The 19,216-nt window shown below is 38.0% G+C and overlaps 1 protein-coding gene across 1 annotated transcript in view; it reads right to left on the bottom strand.

The window, feature by feature from the left end:
* Nucleotides 1-19,216, bottom strand: part of IL6ST (interleukin 6 cytokine family signal transducer) — a 58,507-nt gene that overhangs the window by 25,167 nt on the left and 14,124 nt on the right. Inside the window, exons 3-7 of the mRNA XM_050795574.1 lie at nt 14,446-14,524; nt 7,773-8,078; nt 6,480-6,600; nt 2,485-2,651; nt 1,683-1,837 (exon numbers count right to left, since the gene is read on the bottom strand). Of these exons, the coding sequence (XP_050651531.1) occupies nt 1,683-1,837; nt 2,485-2,651; nt 6,480-6,600; nt 7,773-8,078; nt 14,446-14,509 (813 nt within the window). The 5' untranslated portion in view covers nt 14,510-14,524. The remainder of the gene's footprint in view (nt 1-1,682; nt 1,838-2,484; nt 2,652-6,479; nt 6,601-7,772; nt 8,079-14,445; nt 14,525-19,216) is intronic.

Genomic DNA, 19,216 nt, shown 5'->3' with positions numbered 1-19,216 from the left:
ACAAAAATTAGCTGGACATGGAGGTTACAGTGAACCAAGATCATGCCATTGCACTCTAGCCTGGGTGACAAGAGTGAAATTCCAACTCAAAAAAAAAAGAAAAAAAAGACGGTCAGCTCCCAGGAAGAAGCGGGGAAAATCAACATGCCAATTTCACTGTTCTTCTATCTGTCTTCTCTCTTGCCTAGTCCCTTCCTTCCATTAACCAGTCACAAGGAAGCTACAAAGAATGGGAATCCACAGATGAAATCTATACAGGTCAGCATGACACAACAAAGAGAAGGGTACAGTATAGATGTGGATGGGCAAAAGGAAGATATCCAGCCCAAACAAGAAAAACAAAAGTTTTCCTGGCTTTTAAACTTCGCTTTCAGATAAAAAGAGGTGATTAAATATAGATAAATAACTGGTCATATCACTCTAATAATTTAATATTGGATACAAAATAAATGTCAGTCTTTTTTGTAGCACTGAATTAAGATACTGTACTTAATATCACATTTTGAAGAACTTCAGGTATGTATATTCTCTGTACAACATGAAGCATTAATCCAATTTTGTTTTATTGCTTTTTCTGATTGTATTCTCAGCCCTTTAGATAAGTGGGGTAAGGAGACAAGTAGTAAAGTCATCAGCCCAATTCCCTTACAAGTTCACTGTGACCAGAGCAACAAAAGCAAAGACATACTGTTTGTGATAAATGGAATCAAAACAGAGAAGAGTATGGATAGCTGAATGCTATGGTGATAGCCTTTTTAAAAGCTCCAAGTATTTCTTTTGCCAGCAGCATCATCTATCCTTTTCAGTCCTACAAGTTCCCTATCAATCCCTTCCTCTACCTCAGTGGTTAACAAACTTTCTATAAAAAGGTAGATAAAATATTTACTAATATTTTAGGCTTGTGGGCCAGACAGTCTCTTTGTAACTACTCAACAATTCCACTGTAGAATAAAAATAGAGACAATATGTAAAGAAATGAGTGTGGCTGTGTTCCAATAAAACTTTATTTACAAAAACAAGTCACAGGCTGATTTTGGTGAACTACAGCACACCAATCCCTACACTAGCTACCTTATCCTTATAATCTCTTTATTTTTGCTCCTCCACTTAACTTGCTTCTTATTACTTGTATTGTTTGTATCTCATATCAAAAATGCCATTTCTAGGCTGGTAGTGGTAGCTCAATCTGTAACCCCAGCACTTTGGGAGGCCAAGGTAGGATAATCGCTTAAGGCTAGCAGTTTGAGACCATCCTGGGCAACATGGTGAGACTCCATCTCCACAAAAATATAATAATAATTTTAAAAAGCCAGGTGTGGTGGTGCACACCTGTAGTGAGACTAAGGAAGGAGGATCACTTAAGCTCAAGTTTGAAATTGCAGTGAGCCAGCGGCCTGGGCAAATGGACACCTTGTCTCTAGAAGAAAAAAAAGAAAAGCCATTTCCTATCACCCTATATCATTTTCATGTTTTACTTAAAGGCTACTGTATTTAGCAAAGCTGTATTTTCTATCTGGATATCTTCCTGATTCCCCTTGTTTGAAATAAAGACCCAGAAGAGGTGTCAAGCAAAATATTTCACATAACCAGAAACTTAAAGACATTTAGAAAATGACTGAACCTTTTTAAGATTAGAGGGCTGAAAGAAGGACTATTTGAACAAACAGTAACTTTCAATTTACCTGGCTCCAAGTTGAGGCATCTTTGGTCCTATATTGAATGTTATATTTTAGTCTTATAACACTCTTAATACTTGGGTTGGTCCATGTCAATTTTAAGATACTAGACAGTTCCTCTGAGTTGATCACTGATAAATTATGTGGCGGATTGGGCTTCACTGAAAAATAAAATAAATCCTAAGGTTTACTATGTTTTACAATTTCATATAGAAACTCAAATATACTCTTTATATTGTCCTTCCTTTATTTTACAATATTCGTTTATCCTTACCAAATGAACTAAATTCTCTGAAAATTATGCTATGCTATATACCTTATAATGGAAACAAAAAAGACTTCCAAGGAATCTTTAGTTTTCCTTGTTAGTTTACTACATTTGTTAATCTCTTCAGGTTCATATGTCAAAAGACAAATACCTATGATATCAAATTTTTAAAAAAGAGAATAAAAATGGAACATACATACTGTAATTACAATGGTGTAAGATGTTTGAGAACAGAAAATATTCAAAGTGAAAACAGCTGTTAAGTGTGGTTGGATTATGGATATTTTTCTTTTTCCCAATTCTATTTGATATTATTGATAAAATTACTTCATAAAAATCACTAAGATAAATAAATGCTTGTTTCTACATTAATTAAAATCTAAAATCTACATTAATTAAAATCTAAAATTTAAAATCTAAAAACTACATTAAAATCTAAAAATCTACATTAAAATCTAAAAAAATCTAAATATAAAAACTACTTTAATTTATAAACTACTACAGTGTCAAATAAACTCTCAAATTCAGGTTTATAACTACCTTTATATACAGGATCAAAATTGATATGATCTGATGTAACCTTCCCAAGGGCATTCTCTGCTTCTACCCAGACTTCAATGTTGACAAAATACACAGTAGAATAATCAACAGTGCATGAGGTGGGGGTGTCACGTTTTGCTTTGCAATCAGCAAACTTGTGTGTTGCCCTAAATACAAAAAAATTGAAGAATCAGTCATTAAAAACACATCTGAAAAAATCAGAGTGAAAAAAACTACTTGCAAAGAATTTGATGAGAGACTTAGATTGTTGTCGCAAACTTTGCAATAAATTGTTGATCACTAACAAAATTTCTTAAAAATTAACCTTTCTTTAAAATTGACTTTGATCTATATCTTAAGACATAAAATTTTCAAATTTGTAGTCTAAAAATATTGTGCTTTAAAATTTTAGGCTCCATCCCCACTGATTCCTCTCCAAAAATTATTTCCTTGTGATCCTAGTGCTGTTTTTTCTTTTTCCTAAAACAGAACCCTTACTGTACCAGAAATTTCTTTAAGCACAATATGCTAGGTGACAGGAGGTTAGGGGTAAGAATTTCTATCACCCCTGCGCCTTTAGTCTGAGAGCTAAAGTCTCTTGGCCTCTTTCTAGTCAAACTTAGGCAACTACTTTCTGATTTCTATCACTATGGAAAGTTCCAAGCAATATTACTATATTTATTTTTAATTATATAAATTATGCCTCAATTAAAAATATTTATGTATAACACTCTTTTTAAAAATAGAAGGATAAACCAAACCCCAAATTGAACCAAAAGAAAAACAGTCAGCCTCTAAGGAGAAGAAGGAAATAAGGCAGAGGATTCAGGAATAGAATATAGACTTTTCTGAACATGTCTTAATACTATTAATATATTTGACTTTTTGGATTGTTTTATATAATTATTAAGAAAAATTCCTAAAAATCAAAAGCAAAATGAAACGTAAGAACTTGTGTACTGAGGATGTAGTATAACCACATAGAAAGGAACTATTCAAGTAACATTAAAACACAGTAATTTGACTACTACACATCCTTCATAGAGAAAAACAGTCTTAAAATCATTCTTAGTAATCATTTTGTTGGTGCTAATACTGGTGTTATTATTCTGCAGCTGCTGTATTAACCATAGGTTAAAGCAAATTAATAATTATGTTAGCGTTGTTGTGAACTATGTTTTTCAGTTCATAAGAAAGAAGATGTAGATGTCAGGTGAATGTAATTATGTAAAAACCTATAGTCCTAATTTTAAACTGAAAATATCAGTATGAATTCATATTTTTAAAAGCTGTATTATATCTCATATCACAAAACATGTCCTAACTCTTTTGACTGAAAAAAATCTAAAAACTATGACAAACCAGTAGCGATGAATTCCTGTAGCACCCAGATTGTAATCTATAAATATTATTTCACACTAAATGAAACCAGAGAGTTTTGGGAAAAGGTTGATTCCAGGTCTGGGTGAGGAAATACATAAGATGAGCCTGTAAAGAAGCATGTTGTATCAGAGAGCTATTAAAGGCTAAGGAAGTTGTGTTAAGTGGTGGTGGGTGCCTATAAACCCAGCCACTTGGGAGGCAGTGAGCCAAGATCACGCCACTTCACTAGAGTCTGGTCAAAACAGCAAAACTCTGTCTCAGAAAAAAAAAAAAAAGGATGAACAAGCCAATTTGAATAACGTGCCACTGATCAAAGATGCGACAATCCATAATGAATTAAAACACAACAAATATGTTTAAATATAAATTCATAATGAGAAAGAAAAGCCCGCATTATCTACCTTTGGTACCTTTGGAGGATACTAGGTAATTAACTAATTATAAAACTGGTAATTAACGAAAAATATTAAACCTATCTTGCTTCTCTTAGCTGAACTGTACTTCAGGGTAAACCACAGCTGATAAAGGCAAGTTTCTCTTTAAGTATTTCAGCTAAAACAAACAAAACACAGAATACCACAGTTTTGTAATTTACATACAAATTATAATCAGGATGACTGCTCAAAGCTGTAAGGTAAATACTAGTGGGAAAATAATATGGTTAAATTTTGGAAACATTCTGTTGAGTTATAAAACTTTTCACAAAAGAGTATATACTATATGATCCCATTTATATGAAACATTCTGTAGCAGGAAAAAATAATCTATGGTGAAGAATATCAGACAGGTAGTTGCTCATGGGGTGGGGCAGTTGCTGAGACTGGCTGGGAAGGAGCAGGAGGGAACTTTCTGGGTGTGTTAGTAATGTTCTATGTCTTGATACTGATTTGAGTTACACAGGTGTCTGTACTTGTCAAAACTCACTGAATGACACACTAAGATCTGTGTTTTCACTACATGTAAACTTTATCTGAAAACTATACTGAACTCTAGTTCATGTAAATACCGAAGTGATTAAGAATGAGGTATATTAATGACTGCAACTCACTATGAAATACATAAAAAAGAGATCGATTGAGAGATGGAGAGAAGGATGCACAGATAAATAGGTGATAAAGCAAATACAGTAAAATGTTAATTGTAGAATCTAGGTGATGGGTATGCAAGAGTGTTCACTGTAAAATTCTTTCAGTTTATCTGCTTGGAAAAAACAAATGGGAAACTTAGTAAAATAAAGGAATAAGGCTGACAACACCCAAAACCACTGCTCAATCTTAATATCAGAAAAAAGAAAAACAGTGAAACATTATCTGGTCATTCCTGATAGAAGTACATATCACTCCTACAAAATATTTTTTTGGGGGGGGAAAAAAATCAAACCCAAATCTGATGAAATTTGTAGATCTAACAGCAATTTTTTGGAAAGAAAAAGACAAGGGGGTCAGGTGTGGTGGCCACGTCTGTAATCCCAACACTTTGGGAGGCGGAGGCGGTCAGATCACAAGGTCAGAAGTTCGAGACCAGCCTGAACAACATGGTGAAACCCGTCTCCATTAAAAATACAAAAAAAAAGTTAGCTGGGCATGGTGGCACACGCTACTCAGGAGGCTGAGGCAGGAGAATTGTTTGAACCTGGGAAGCTGAGGTTGCACTGAGCGGAGATCACGCCACTATACTCCAGCCTGGGTAACACAGCAAGACTCCATTTCAAAAAAAAAAAAAAAAAAAAGACAAGGGAATATGTTAAACAATATACAATGTATAACAGTTTAACAACTGAATTGTAAGGAAAAAGAATAGAACCTATAGTTTAAGAGACACATGACATAAATTCACATATACACATATTTATGAAATGAAACAATGGGGGAAATCAACACTAACTGAAAATGTAATATTTTATATTTGAGTGTAACAATGGTATGTTGTTACACTTTTTTTAAAATGTCCTTATCTTTTAGAGATGTGTACTGAAGTATTTTTGGATGAAATGATATGATATGTCTGCGATTCTCTCTTCAAGACAATATGGGCAAAGAGTACCTTTGAAATAAGACTGGTCATGAGCTGACCAGTGTTGAAGCTGAATGATGGGTACGTATGGGTATTTATTATGCTATTCTTTCTACTTTATTTATCTGTTTGTATATTTAGAGATGAAGTCTCATTCTGTTACCCAGGCTGTACTATAGTGGCGTGATCTTGGCTCAGTGCAACCTCCACCTCCTGGATTCAAGTGATTCTCCTGCCTCAACCTCTGAGTCACTGGGAATACAGGAACCTACCACCATACCTGGCTAATTTTTGTATTTCTGGTAGAGATGGGGTTTTGCCCTGTTGGCCAGGCTGGTCTTGAACTCCTGACCTCAAGTGATCTGCCCGCCTCAGCCTCCCAAAGTGCTGGTATTACAGGCGTGAGCCACCATGCCTTGGGGATTACAGATGTGAGCCACCGCGCCTGGCCTCTTCTTTTAGATTTATTTGAAATGTTACAAAATAAAAATTTAAATGTTTTAAAATAGCATTTAATATTATTACTTGGTAAAATAAAAATTCCAGCAAAAATTACTAACTTAATAAATCTAACATGAAACAAATTTAAAATAACATACCATTCAGATTTTAAAGTGAAGTTTGTCTCCAAGTGTGTTTCCCTTCCACGATTCCACTCACACCTCATTTTCTTTCCCTCATTCACAATGCAACTCAAATTTTTAGGTTTTTCTGGAGGCACTAAAAGGGATTAATTAACATCTTTCAGAAAGCTTTGTATCCACAAATATTATGCAATTTATATACTACCCAAGGCATTTGTCATCTAGATTAGATGAAAAAAATCAAACCCAAGCAGAAAGTATGAACACAACGAAAGGTTGATGAAAATTTCTTTTCTATCCCAACTCTTACACTTCTTTTTAGGTAGTAATACATATACATCCATCCTAACTGTCATCAACTGGTTTGCTTCACATTAATTTTCTACGTAAAATCAACTTTCATTTATAACTGGAAAAAATATCAACTGATTTCTCCATTAAGTGTATTTTTAAAAGTAATATTTACATGTTTGTAAGAGGCAATTAAGTAGAAGTCAAAATGATTCATTTGTATTTCTCTTCTTATTGCTTTCCCAAACTCTGCTGGAAGAAAAGCAAATGCCAAAACAGTCAAGTCTGGGTGATCCACAAATTAGATAACCCACTTTTGGATCACAGTAAGTTTATTTTGTTTACTTTGTTACTCCAAGGCCAGGCACAGTGGCTCACGCCTGTAATCTCAGCACTTTGGGAGTCTGAGGCAGGTGGATCACCTGAGGTCAGGAGTTTGAGACCAGCCTGGCCAACATGGCGAAACCCCATCTCTACTAAAAATATGAAAAATTAGCCAGGCGTGGTGGCTCATGCCTGTAGTCCCAGCTACTTGGGAGGCTGAGGCAGGAGGATTGCTTGAACCTGGGAGGTGGAGGTTGCAGTGAGCTGAGATCACACTACTGCACTCCAGCTTGGGTGACAGAGTGAGACTGTCACCAAAAAAAAAAAAAAAGAAAAAAAGAAAAAAAGGATTTACTCCAGTATTTGTTCACTTTCTTCAGGTAGCTGCTTTACATGTGCATTTTCTCAGCAATTAAGGGATACTGAGAATTACCATCATTACGTCAATTCAACAATACTTTCTTGTGGTGGGGGGTCTCATGTCAAATATTTCTCTAGTAAACTGAAACTGCTTCACTTTCAGGAAAGACAGGAGACTTGTAGTTCCTACTTCTAAGCTTATTTTTTAAAAACCAAACATGTCCAAGTCACTAAGTCCACAATTACTACATTTTATAAAGAGGAAAGGACAACATTAAAGATGCAGTTCAATAGTCATGACAAAGTCTGAAATAAGACAAAAACAAAACTTACAGCCTGAAATTATTGTGATTCCATAAACATTCTGTTCAAGCTGTCCAAATGTAAGGATGTTGCAAGTGAGCTGAATATTTAATGAAGATATATCTGTAAAGGTGACACTGGAGGCTGTTCTGTTTATGATAGTATATTGCTCCTTAGGAATAGTAAAATGGTTTGTTTTCCAGACAATGTAATTAGCATTTACATGAAAATAATCCATACATTTTTCCTTCAGCACACAAACTGCAGTGAAATTAGAATGAAGTTGTACAACTGGAGATTCAGGACTGATATAACCACATGGATCTAGAAGTTCACCTAAAAAGGAACAATAGAAAATATATAAATGGACTGAATTTTTCTGGTACAAAATGATTATCTAGCTGGTAGCACTCAATATAGAGTCAGTCCCTCAACCTTCACTAAAATATCCCTAAAGACACAGAAAAAGACGATATACAACTGAAAATTAATATGGTTAGAATTTAATGCCTGAGTTTGTAAAGAAATACAAAAATTATAAGGATAATAGAGCTGAATTAAGAAAAACCCATGCTTTATAGCTCATGGTATAAACTATTTCTTTAAGAAACACAGACTGCCTGCAGCATTATTCATACTTGCCCCACAACCTATCCTGTCCCTCCATTTAGACCCCAGGTCTAAACTGAGCTCTCCAGAAAACAGGCAGTGGTAGTCTCCTCTACAGTCCTGAATGCTATTGTGGAGTACAGTTGGGGGTCACAGACCGACAGTATACATTGTCCACACATCAAAACTCAGACAACAAAGGAAATAGCAAGGGACCAATACAAAACAGGAAGAATAGAACAAGATGGCCAAATAGTTTAGTTTTAAGAATAAATGCATGGGCCCGGGTGTGGTGGTTTACGTCTATAATCTCAGTACTTTTGGGAGGCCGAGGCAAGAGGATCGCTTGAGTTCAGGAGTTTGAAACCAGCCTGGGCAACATAGGGAGACGCCATCTGTACTAAAAATAAAAAAAAAATAGAAGAGTATGGTGGTGCACGCCTATAGCCCCAGCTATTCGGGAGGATGAAGTGGGATGATGGTGTGAAGCCAAGGGGTCAAGGTTGTAGTGAGCCACTGCACTCCACCCTGGACAACAGAGTGAAAATAAATGCATGGGATGAGATCCCCTATTTAAAAACAAAGAATCAGCCTGACCAACATGGTAAAACGCCATCTCTACTAAAAATACAAAAATTAGCCGAGTGTCGGGGTGGGCACCCGTAATCCCAGCTGCTTGGGAGGCTGAGGCATGAGAATCACTTGAACCTGGGAAGTGGAGGTTGCAGTGAGCTGAGATCATGCCACTGCACTCCAGCCTGGGAGACAAGAGTGAGACCCAGTCTCAAAAAAGAAAATAAAACAAAGCAAACAAAACACAAAGAATCACATCAGGTAAAAAAAAAATTAAACACAACTATACACTTTACCTATCACCTACTCCACGTTGATGACATCTCAATCCCCATCTGTAAGCACTAAACCCCCATGCCCATTAGACATATATCTTCAACAGCCCATTAGACATATATCTACCTGAGCTATCCCATAGCTATTTTTAAATAAGCCTGTCCAAAACTATATGTATTATAATCTTTTCAAACTTACTATTTTTTATTTTTATTTCTCTGCCTCTGCTAACACTACCACTCCCATCCAGACATCTAGGCCAGATACTCTGTAGTCATCTTCCAACATCTCTCATCAGCCTCCTCTAACCTCCAACTTAACAATATTGCACTTTGTTGGTTCTATATGCTTAATAAGCATCCAACCTCTTCTTTCCAATGCTACTTTGACTGCTGAAGCACAGGGCACTGTATTATATCAGTCTGACCTCCTTCCAGTTTATCTTACATACTATTGTCATGGTTACTGTTCTAAAATAATTATGACATTTTTCTACTTTAAATTATTTAGTGCCTACCTATTATCAAGACAAAAGTTCCAACTATTTGACATGGTTTCATTCTTTTTCTCTAGCTTCAATGTCCACAATTTTAAGGTGGCTTTCCTCAATGAATCCTATTTGCTGTAGGGTTCCTGGGTAGTTACCCATGAAGTTTTTTTGAGATTAAAAATTACTAGCCTGGGCAACATGGCAAAACCCCATCTCTACAAAAAAAATACAAGTATTAGCCAGGCATGGTGCACATGGCTGTAGTCCCAGCTACTTGGGGGTGAGGGTTGGGTGCTGAGGCAGGAGGATTGCTTGAGCCCAGGAGGTCAAGGCTGCAGTGAGCCCAGGAAAAATTAAAAACAGTTTTTGCAGTCAAAATTGTATCCCCAAATGGAATCCCAGGACCTCTCATAAAGCTGGTAAAACCCAGAGCTGGAATGTGTATTTCTTTGTTTCAAACTTATAATGTGGCCTGTTTATATCATCTTGCTGTTATTTATACATGTCTACTGTAAATCTTAGTGCATATATTACTCTCAGTTTCCAATAGTATGGTCCTTCATCTAGTGGAGAATCTCTACTAAGTTACTCTGTGATACTGGGTCAGAACTTACAACTCCCTAGACATCACTTTATTCTTTGGCAAAATCACTTGTTAAACTTTCTTTAAAGTAATTATAGGGACGTTAAATATAAAATATACTCTAGAGTACTAAAAACATAAGATATAATTAGAGACTCAATATGATTAATTTTTACACACAGAATAAGAGAAATATTAAAAATGGGCAAATGGGTTGGGCACGGTGGCTCACACCTGTAATCCCAGCACTTTGGGAGACCGAGGCAGGCAGATCACGAGGTCAGGAGGTCAAGGCCATTGCGGCTAACACGGTGAAACCCCGTCTCTACTGAAAATACAAAAAATTAGCCAGGCGTTGTGGTGGGCACTTGTAGTCTCAGCTACTTGGGAGGCTGAGGCAGGAGAATGGCATGAACCCAGAAGGCGGAGCTTGCAGTGAGCCAAGATCACACCACTGCACTCCAGCCAGAGTGACAGAGTGAGACTCCATCTCAAAAAAAAAAAAAAACAAGGGCAAATGTTCCGTTTTTCAAAGTGAGACACAGCTTCACTAAAACCATCCCATGCCAAATTAATTCCATTTTATAGGGCTACCAGGCTGAGATTAAATTGTAAAAAGAAAGTATTTTAATTAAGAAAGGTATCTGACAAAGTTATTTTGAATGTTTATAGGGCAAGATGAAGAAGTGTGAATTAGAATACACTATAACTGAGTTGGACGCAGTGGCTCACATCTCTAATCCCAGCACTTTGGGAGGCCGAGGTGGACGGATCACCTGAGGTAAGAAGTTCTAGACCAGCCTGATCAACGTGGTGAAACCCCGTCTCTACTAAAAATACAAAAGTTACCCGGGTGTGGTGACCCGCACCTGTAATCCTAGCTACTCAGGGGGCTGAGGCAGGAGAATTGCTTGAACCTGGGGGGGCGGAGGCTGCAGTGAGCTGAGATTGCACCACTGCACTCCAGCCTGGGCGACAAAACAAGATTCCATCTCAAAAAAAAAAAAGAGAAAAAAGAAAAAAAAGGAAAAAGAATATACTGTAACTGATATTACAATGAACATTAAGATATTACTATTTTGCTACTTTTATAGGTTCATACTCATATTTATATTTGATTACTCATATATAAAAATATTGACTAAGAAAAAAGTCAATCAGAGGGTAGTCTTAAGTAGAATATGCTGAAGTGCATGCCCTCAATTCTTGGAGAAGACTGTATTTTAAGAATGGCCACACCTACATATTTATCCCATCCCACATATTCTTCTTACAATGTCACGCATACTCTTTTCATGAAGAGGTGGGGACTGCATTTCCCCAACCACATCAGATCTGTATGGGTGCCTTGTGTTCACTCCAGCCAATGGAGTGCGCTATGAGACTTCAGAGGCTAGATCATTAAAAGAATACAGACTCCAATTAGCTTTCTTTCTCTCTCCTGGGATATCTGCCTTTAGAACCCAGTCACACATTGTAAGAAAGCCAAGGCCATAAAAAGAGGCCACGTATGGTGTTTTGGACAATGGCCCCAGCAAAGCCCTCAGCCTGCAGATACCATCAACAACAGATATATAAGCGAAGGAGTCTGCAGATGACTCCAGCTCCCAGTTTGAATATTGCAGCTGAGGCCCCAGACATTGTACAACAAAGACGAATAAGTCTGATTGTGCCTGCCTATCTATAGTCCTGTCCTACACAAACCATGAGAGATATTATTATCATTTTAAGCCTTGAAGATTTGGAGTATTTGTGAGGGACCAACAGGTAACTAATGCAGTCCTGTTATTTTCAACATTTTAATCCACAACTTGGGAAAAGATAGACACACGTGCTTATCAAATTAGCAGAGGACAGGACTAAAAACAGCTGCTGACACTTCAGATGAAAATGTTGGGATTCAAAACTATGTTGAAAGAGTAGAACAACAGGCTAAAACTTATAAAATGAAATTAGCAACCGAGGAAATATACCCTATTTAGGTAATAAGAAACATACATAGGGTGAGGGAGAACTAGTTTAAGAGTAACTCATGTAAAAACCACCTGAGAATTTTCACTGATCATTAGCTTAACATGAAACAAGGGTATATCTCAGCTACCACATAGTTACATAACTTTACAAAAATGATGTTCACATCAAAGTAAGTATGAAAGCCACTGTAGTCAGACTGGTTTTGGTATATTACATTTATTTTTTTCATAAAGAACCTTTTATTCAAAGACAACAATAACCTTTATAATAAATATGCAGTAACTATCATTTTTATAATGCTTATTGTAGGCCAAGCACTGTCCACGTTTCCTCTATATTAACTTATTTTTAGTTGTTTTTTGAGACAGGGTCTCACTATGCCACCCAGACTGGAGTGCAGTGGCACAATCTCCACACACTGCAACCTCTGCCTCCTGGGTTCAAGTGACTCTCCCACCTCAGCCTCCCAAGTAGCTGAGACTTTCAGGCATGTGCTACCAAGCCCAGAATTTTTTTTTTTTTTTTTTTTTTTTTTTTTTTGAGACAGGGTTTCACTGTCACCCAGACTGGAGTGCAGTGGTGCGATCTTGGCTCACGGCAACCTCCACCTCCCAGGCTCAAGCGATTCTCCTGTTTCAGCCTCCTGAGTATCTGGGATTACAGGCATGTGCCACTACCGCCTGGCTAATTTTTGTATTTTTAGTAGATATGGGGTTTCACCGTGTTGGCAAGGCTAGTCTTGAACTCCTAACCTCAAATGATCCACCCAACTCGGCCTCCCAAAGTGCTTGGATTACTGGCATGAGCCACCATGCCTGGCCTCTATATTAACTTCTTGAACCCTCACTAATAATCCTAGGAGGTAGTGACCATTATTATCACCATTTCATAGATCAGGAAATTGAGGCACAGAAAATGACTGACCAAGGTCCTATAGCTAGTAAGGGGGAGAGCTGGAATAGTATTATTTATATATATACACACACACACACACACACACGTACAGGTAAGTATTTTTCACGAGACAGGGTCTTGCTCTGTTACCCAGGATAGAGTGCAATGGCATGACCATGGCTCACTGTGACCTCGAGGTCCAGGGCTCATGATTCTCCTGGCTCAGCCTCCAGAGTAGTTGGGACTAGAGGCGTGACATGGTTTGAATCTGTGCCCCCACCCAAATCTCATGTCATATCATAATTCCCAGCGTTGGAGGTGGGGCCTGGTAGAGAGGTGATTAAATCATAGGGGTGGATTTCTCACTTGATACTGCCTCGAGATTGTGGATGAGGAATGAGTTCTTGTGAGCTCTGGTCATTTAAAAGTGTGTAGCACCTTCCCTTTCTCTCTCTCTTCCTCCTGTTCTCGCCATGTGAGATGCCTCACTACCCCTTTGCCTTCTGCCATGATTGGCTACTTCCCAAAGCCTCCCAGAAGCAGATGCCACCATGCTTCCTGTACAGCCTGCAGAACTGTGAGTCAATTAAACCTTTTCTTTATAAATTACCCAGTCTCAGGTCTTTCTTTATAGCAGTTTGAAAATGGACTAACACTTGGCTAATTTAAAAAAAAAAAAAAGAGATGGGGCCTTGCTTTGTTGCCCAAGCCGGTCTTGAATTCCTGGACTCAAGTTATTTTCCTGCCTATGCCTCCCTAAGTTCTGGGATTACAGGTGTAAGCCACCATGCCCAGCCAGTATTCTATTTTAAATGTAATACAGGCAACTAAGTGAAGAATCAGTAGGGTAATCAGCATGCACAGGGTTAAAAGCCAGATCCTATAGAATGACTGGATATCTGGGTAACTGTAGTTTGGGGACGAGGACTTAAGAGACGCAAGAAAGCAGCCCTTCAATACTTAAAGAGCATGTAGTATGAATGATGTAAAATTTAATAAGATTTAACTAATTTTCTCCTGTTTACTGAAAAACAGAACAACCCACACACTTTTTTCCTTCCCCATTTTAAAGTTATTAGTATTGATATACAGCATTTAAGATTACTGAATGACTGTTAACAACTCAAATTATACAAAAACATTATTGAGAATATTTTTATTAAAATCAATTTAAGATATTATTCTCTCGATTATCCTAGAATATATGAACATAATAATTAAACATAAGCTTAATTATATAATAATATAAAAATATATATACCTAATTTGTGAAGTTAGAAGATAGGGTATTTCATGAACCTTACCTATTGATTCAGTGGTGAGAAAAATAAACAAGGCTTGCACTACCCAAGTCTGCAACGTCAACATCTTGTGCGGATATTTCTGCAACAGACACATGTAATATTACTTTTAATGTTCTTTCTCTTATATACACATAATTTAAGACACAATCTCGTTTCCATGCTGTAGCTATGTTTCTAAAAGGTGGTAACATTCTTACGCGAATGTAGAAAACTTGTCTTCACATTATTTTTCTTTATTCCCACTGAAGTTATGGCTACGGAAAATACTGCTAGAAAACATAATCTATACTTTAAGGTTAATTAAAAGAGATATCTTGTTTCTTATGTGAAGTCCTGTATTAGTAAATAACTGTGAGGTTAAGAACTTCAGAGTGACAAATTTCTACATGGCAAAACTCACCATAATATGTCTCCTTAAAAGATACCTGACAAATGGAAAAAGAAGTCTGTAATTCATAGCACAGTCAAAAATTTTCCCTGATATATAAAGAATGCCTACAAATCACTAAAAAATTCTATCACCTAATAGAACAACAGGCAAAAAGATTTGAATAGTTTATAGAAAAGGAAATACAAGTAAATCAAGCATACGAAAAGATACTTTCAACCTCACTCAAAATGAGAGATTAAAAATTGTAACTATTCAGATAGGAATGCAAAATGATATAGACACTCTGGTAAACAATTTGGTAGTTTGTTACCTAGTTAAAAGCACACCATAAGACTTGGTATTTCCACTCCAAAGAGTGTACTCCCCAAAATAAAAACATATGCCCACACCAAGACTTATACTCAAATGTTCACGGCAGCTTTATTCTTAAGTCGCAAACTGGAAACAATCCAAATGCCCACCAAATGCTGAATGTATAAACACACATCCAAACAGTGGTAGAGGCATAGAATACTAATCAGCAAACAAACAAAAAAAAGAGTATGAACTAGTGATAGACGCAGTAGTATAAATGAATCTCAAAAGCATTACACTGAATAAACGAAGCCAGATACAACAGGCTATATATTGTATAACTCTATTTACAGGAAATTCTTTTTTTTTTTTTAAGAGATGGGGGTCTTACTATGTTGCCCAGGCTGTCTCAAACTCCTGGGCTCGAGTGACCCTCCTGCCTCGGCCTCCCAAAGTGCTAGGATTACAGGCATGAGTCATTGTGCCACTGTGCCTCGGAAATTCTTGATACGGCAAAACTAAGGTGACAGAAAGCAGATCCAGGGTTGCCTAGGGCTGAGGTAGAGGCGGCACATGTAAAGGGGCATAAAGGAAATCTGGAGTGATAAAAATAGTCTATGACTTGATTGTGGTGGTAACTATAAGACTCTATACATTTGGCAGGGAGCAGGGGCTCACGCCTGTAATCCCAGCACTTTGGGAGGCAGAGGTGGGCAGATCACTTGAGGTCGGCAGTTCAAGACCAGCCTGGCCAACATGGTGAAACCCCGTCTCTATTAAAAATACAAAAATTAGCTGGGCATGGTGGCAGTTGTCTGTGATGCCAGCTACTCAGGAGGCTGAGGCAGGAGAATCGTTTGAACCCGTGAAGCAGAGGTTTCAGTAAACCTAGATCACGCCACTGGACTCCAGTGTGGGCAACAGAGCAAGACTCCTGTCTCTCTCTCTCTCACACACACACACACACACACACACACACACACAAATGAGCCAGGTGTGGTAGTGTATGCCTGTAGTCCCAGCTACTCATGAGGCTTGAGGCAGAAGAACTGCTTGAACCTGGGAGGCAGAGGCTGCAGTGAGCTGAGATCGCACCACTGCACTCCAGCCTGGGCAACAAAGAGAGACTCTATTTTAAAAAAAAAGACTACATTTGTCAAAATTCACTGAATCCTGTGTCAACTATTTCAAAGGCACTGAGATTTTACCTTTCTTTCAAGCTAACAAATCAGCCTACCACAGTGTCATGGATACTGGCAAAAGGCATGACATTTTTGAGTCAGAGACAAAGGACTGTATTACTCATAACAGTAGTCAGAGTATCAGCATTTTCTTGTGCCAGCTGCTTGAGTCCCAACTGCCACAGGGTGTTGTGAAGTCAGATGACACCTGAACAGGCTATTTCACAGGAAAGACAGACAGACCTTAAGTAACCCCAGACTTGAAAAATGTGCAGGAAGCATATCTGCCGTTTACTCTAGAGAGAGACATTATCTCTATCTTTGAAGACTGTAAGTAAACCTGTCCTTTGCTTCATGGCTCTGAGAGTCTACCTTCCAACATTCTTTAAAAGGTTAAGTTGGCCGGGCATGGTGGCTCACGCCTATAATCTCAGCGCTTTAGGAGGCTGAGGCAGGTGGATCACGAGGTCAGGAGTTCAAGACCAGCCTGACCAACATGGTGAAACCCCGTCTCTACTAAAAATACAAAAATTAGCCAGGCGTGGTTGTAATCCCAGCTCCTTAGGAGGCTGAGGCAGAGAACTGCTTGAACCCAGGAGGCGGAGGTTACACTGAGCTGAGGTCACGCCACTGAACTCCAGCCTAGGCAACAGAGCAAGACTCCGTCTCAAAACAAAGTTCAGAAAAAAGGCAGCCATCAGGGTTTTTGCTGATAAGGAATGCAGAAATGTTAGACTCGTGGGTTTCCTATCAAGTTGTAACTAAAAAATGGTGAATTTTATTGTTTATAAATTAGACCTTAAAAACAAACAAAATCTGCCCAGATACGGTAGAGCCAAAAGAAATGAGTGCTTAATACCTCCAAAGACATGTACAAGAATGTTTACAGAAGTTTTATTCAAAATAGATGAAAAATAAAATCAACCAAATATCTATTTAAACACTAGGACGAATTACGGTATATTCAAGTAAATGAATCACAGCAATGAAAAAGAGTAACAGATACATGCATCATGGATGAATCGCACATATAATACAGAATGAAAGAAATCAGACAGGCTGGACGCAGTGGCCCACACCTATATTATCAGAACTTTGGGAGGCTGGGGGGAAGGACTGCTTGAGGCAAGGAGTTTGAGGCCAGTCTGAACAAAATAGTGAGACCCTGACTCTACAAAAAAATTTAAAAAGAGAAAAAGGCAAGAAAGTATGCTCTGCATGATTTATTTTATAGAAGTTCAAAAAGAGGCAAAAGTCTACCATGTTTGGTGAGAGGTCAGAGCCGTTGTTTTCGTGAGGAAGTGTATTTTTATAAAAGGGGACATTCTGGGTACCGACCATGGTCTTTATCTTGATCTGGACAGTGATAAACTCACTGAGCTGTACACTTATGAGTTCTATTTTACAGTATGTAAAAAAAGGTAAACAAATCAAAAATCATCCCAATACCATTCTTACATATTATTGTTGGTAAAATATAAAAACCCAAAAGGTATCAACAGGGTGTTATGAAACTAAGCAATAAAAGTATTGTTACACACTACAGGTTATAGTGTAAATTGGCATAGGCTTCCCAATACATTGTGCACTTTAAAAACTGTCAGTTTTGTTGTTTGTAAATTAGACTTCACTTAAAAACAAAGAAAAAAGCTCTACCCAAACAAGGCAGAGAGCCAGTTTGGCAGTATGAATCAAAATTAAAACACACACATTTGAATCTAATGATTCTACTTTATCCTATAGATATGAATAAAATAACACAGGTACAAAGTTATTCACTGCATTGTTTTTAATAGTAAAAGACTGAAAAAACCTAATTATGATGGGACACTAAATTATGGTATACCAAAACCAAGTAAATGTAAATACTTGGGGCGCGGTGGCTCAAGCCTGTAATCCCAGCACTTTGGGAGGCCGAGACGGGCGGATCACGAGGTCGGGAGATCGAGACCATCCTGGTTAACACGGTGAAACCCCGTCTCTACTAAAAAATACAAAAAACTAGCCGGGCGAGGTGGCGGGCGCCTGTAGTCCCAGCTACTCGGGAGGCTGAGGCAGGAGAATGGCGTGAACCCGGGAGGCGGAGCTTGCAGTGAGCTGAGATCCGGCCACTGCACTCCAGCCTGGGTGACAGCGCGAGACTCCATCTCAAAAAAAAAAAAAAAAAGAGGACGCTCTATATGTACAGAAACATAAAGTTATCTAAAATACACTGTTACATTGTTAAGGTACAGAACAATGCATATGCTGTTATTTGCGGGCAAAATAACACACAAGAAAACAAAACACACATTCGTTTCTTTATATATGCATACACTATCTCTAGGAGGATAAAAGTTCAAATACTGGCTGTGACAGGGTATTTGAGAGATCAGGGTGGGAGGGAGACTTTCCACCATATACTCTGCAGCCTTCGAATGTTGACCATGTGAATCTTTAGTACTTATGCAAAAAATAAATTTAAATTAAAAAATACTTAATGTTGGCTAGGTGCAGTGGCTCGCGCCTGTAATCCCAGCCTTTGGGGAGGCCGAGATGGGTGGATCATCTGAGGTCAGGAGTTCTAGACCAGCCTGGCCTACATGGTGAACCCCGTCTCTACTGAAAATACAAAATTTAGCTGGGCGGGCGCCTATAATCCTAGCTACTTGGGAGGCTGAGGCAGGAGAATCGCTTGAACCCGGGAAGCGGAGGTTGCAGTAAACAGAGATGGCGCCACTGCACTCCAGCCTGGGCAACAGAGTGAAACTCTGTCTCAAAAAATAAATAAAATAAATAAATACTTAATGTTGAAACTATTGGGTACTATGCTCACTAACTGGGTGACAGTTCAATCGTACTCCAAACCTCAGCATCACACAATATACTCATGTAAGCTGCACATGTACTCTCTGAACCTAAAAGA

The sequence above is a fragment of the Macaca thibetana genome, chromosome 6 (assembly GCF_024542745.1).
Source record: "Macaca thibetana thibetana isolate TM-01 chromosome 6, ASM2454274v1, whole genome shotgun sequence".
Lineage (NCBI taxonomy): Eukaryota > Metazoa > Chordata > Mammalia > Primates > Cercopithecidae > Macaca > Macaca thibetana.
The sequence above is the reverse complement of the archived record's forward strand: the minus strand, read 5'-3'. Positions and strand labels throughout refer to the sequence as shown.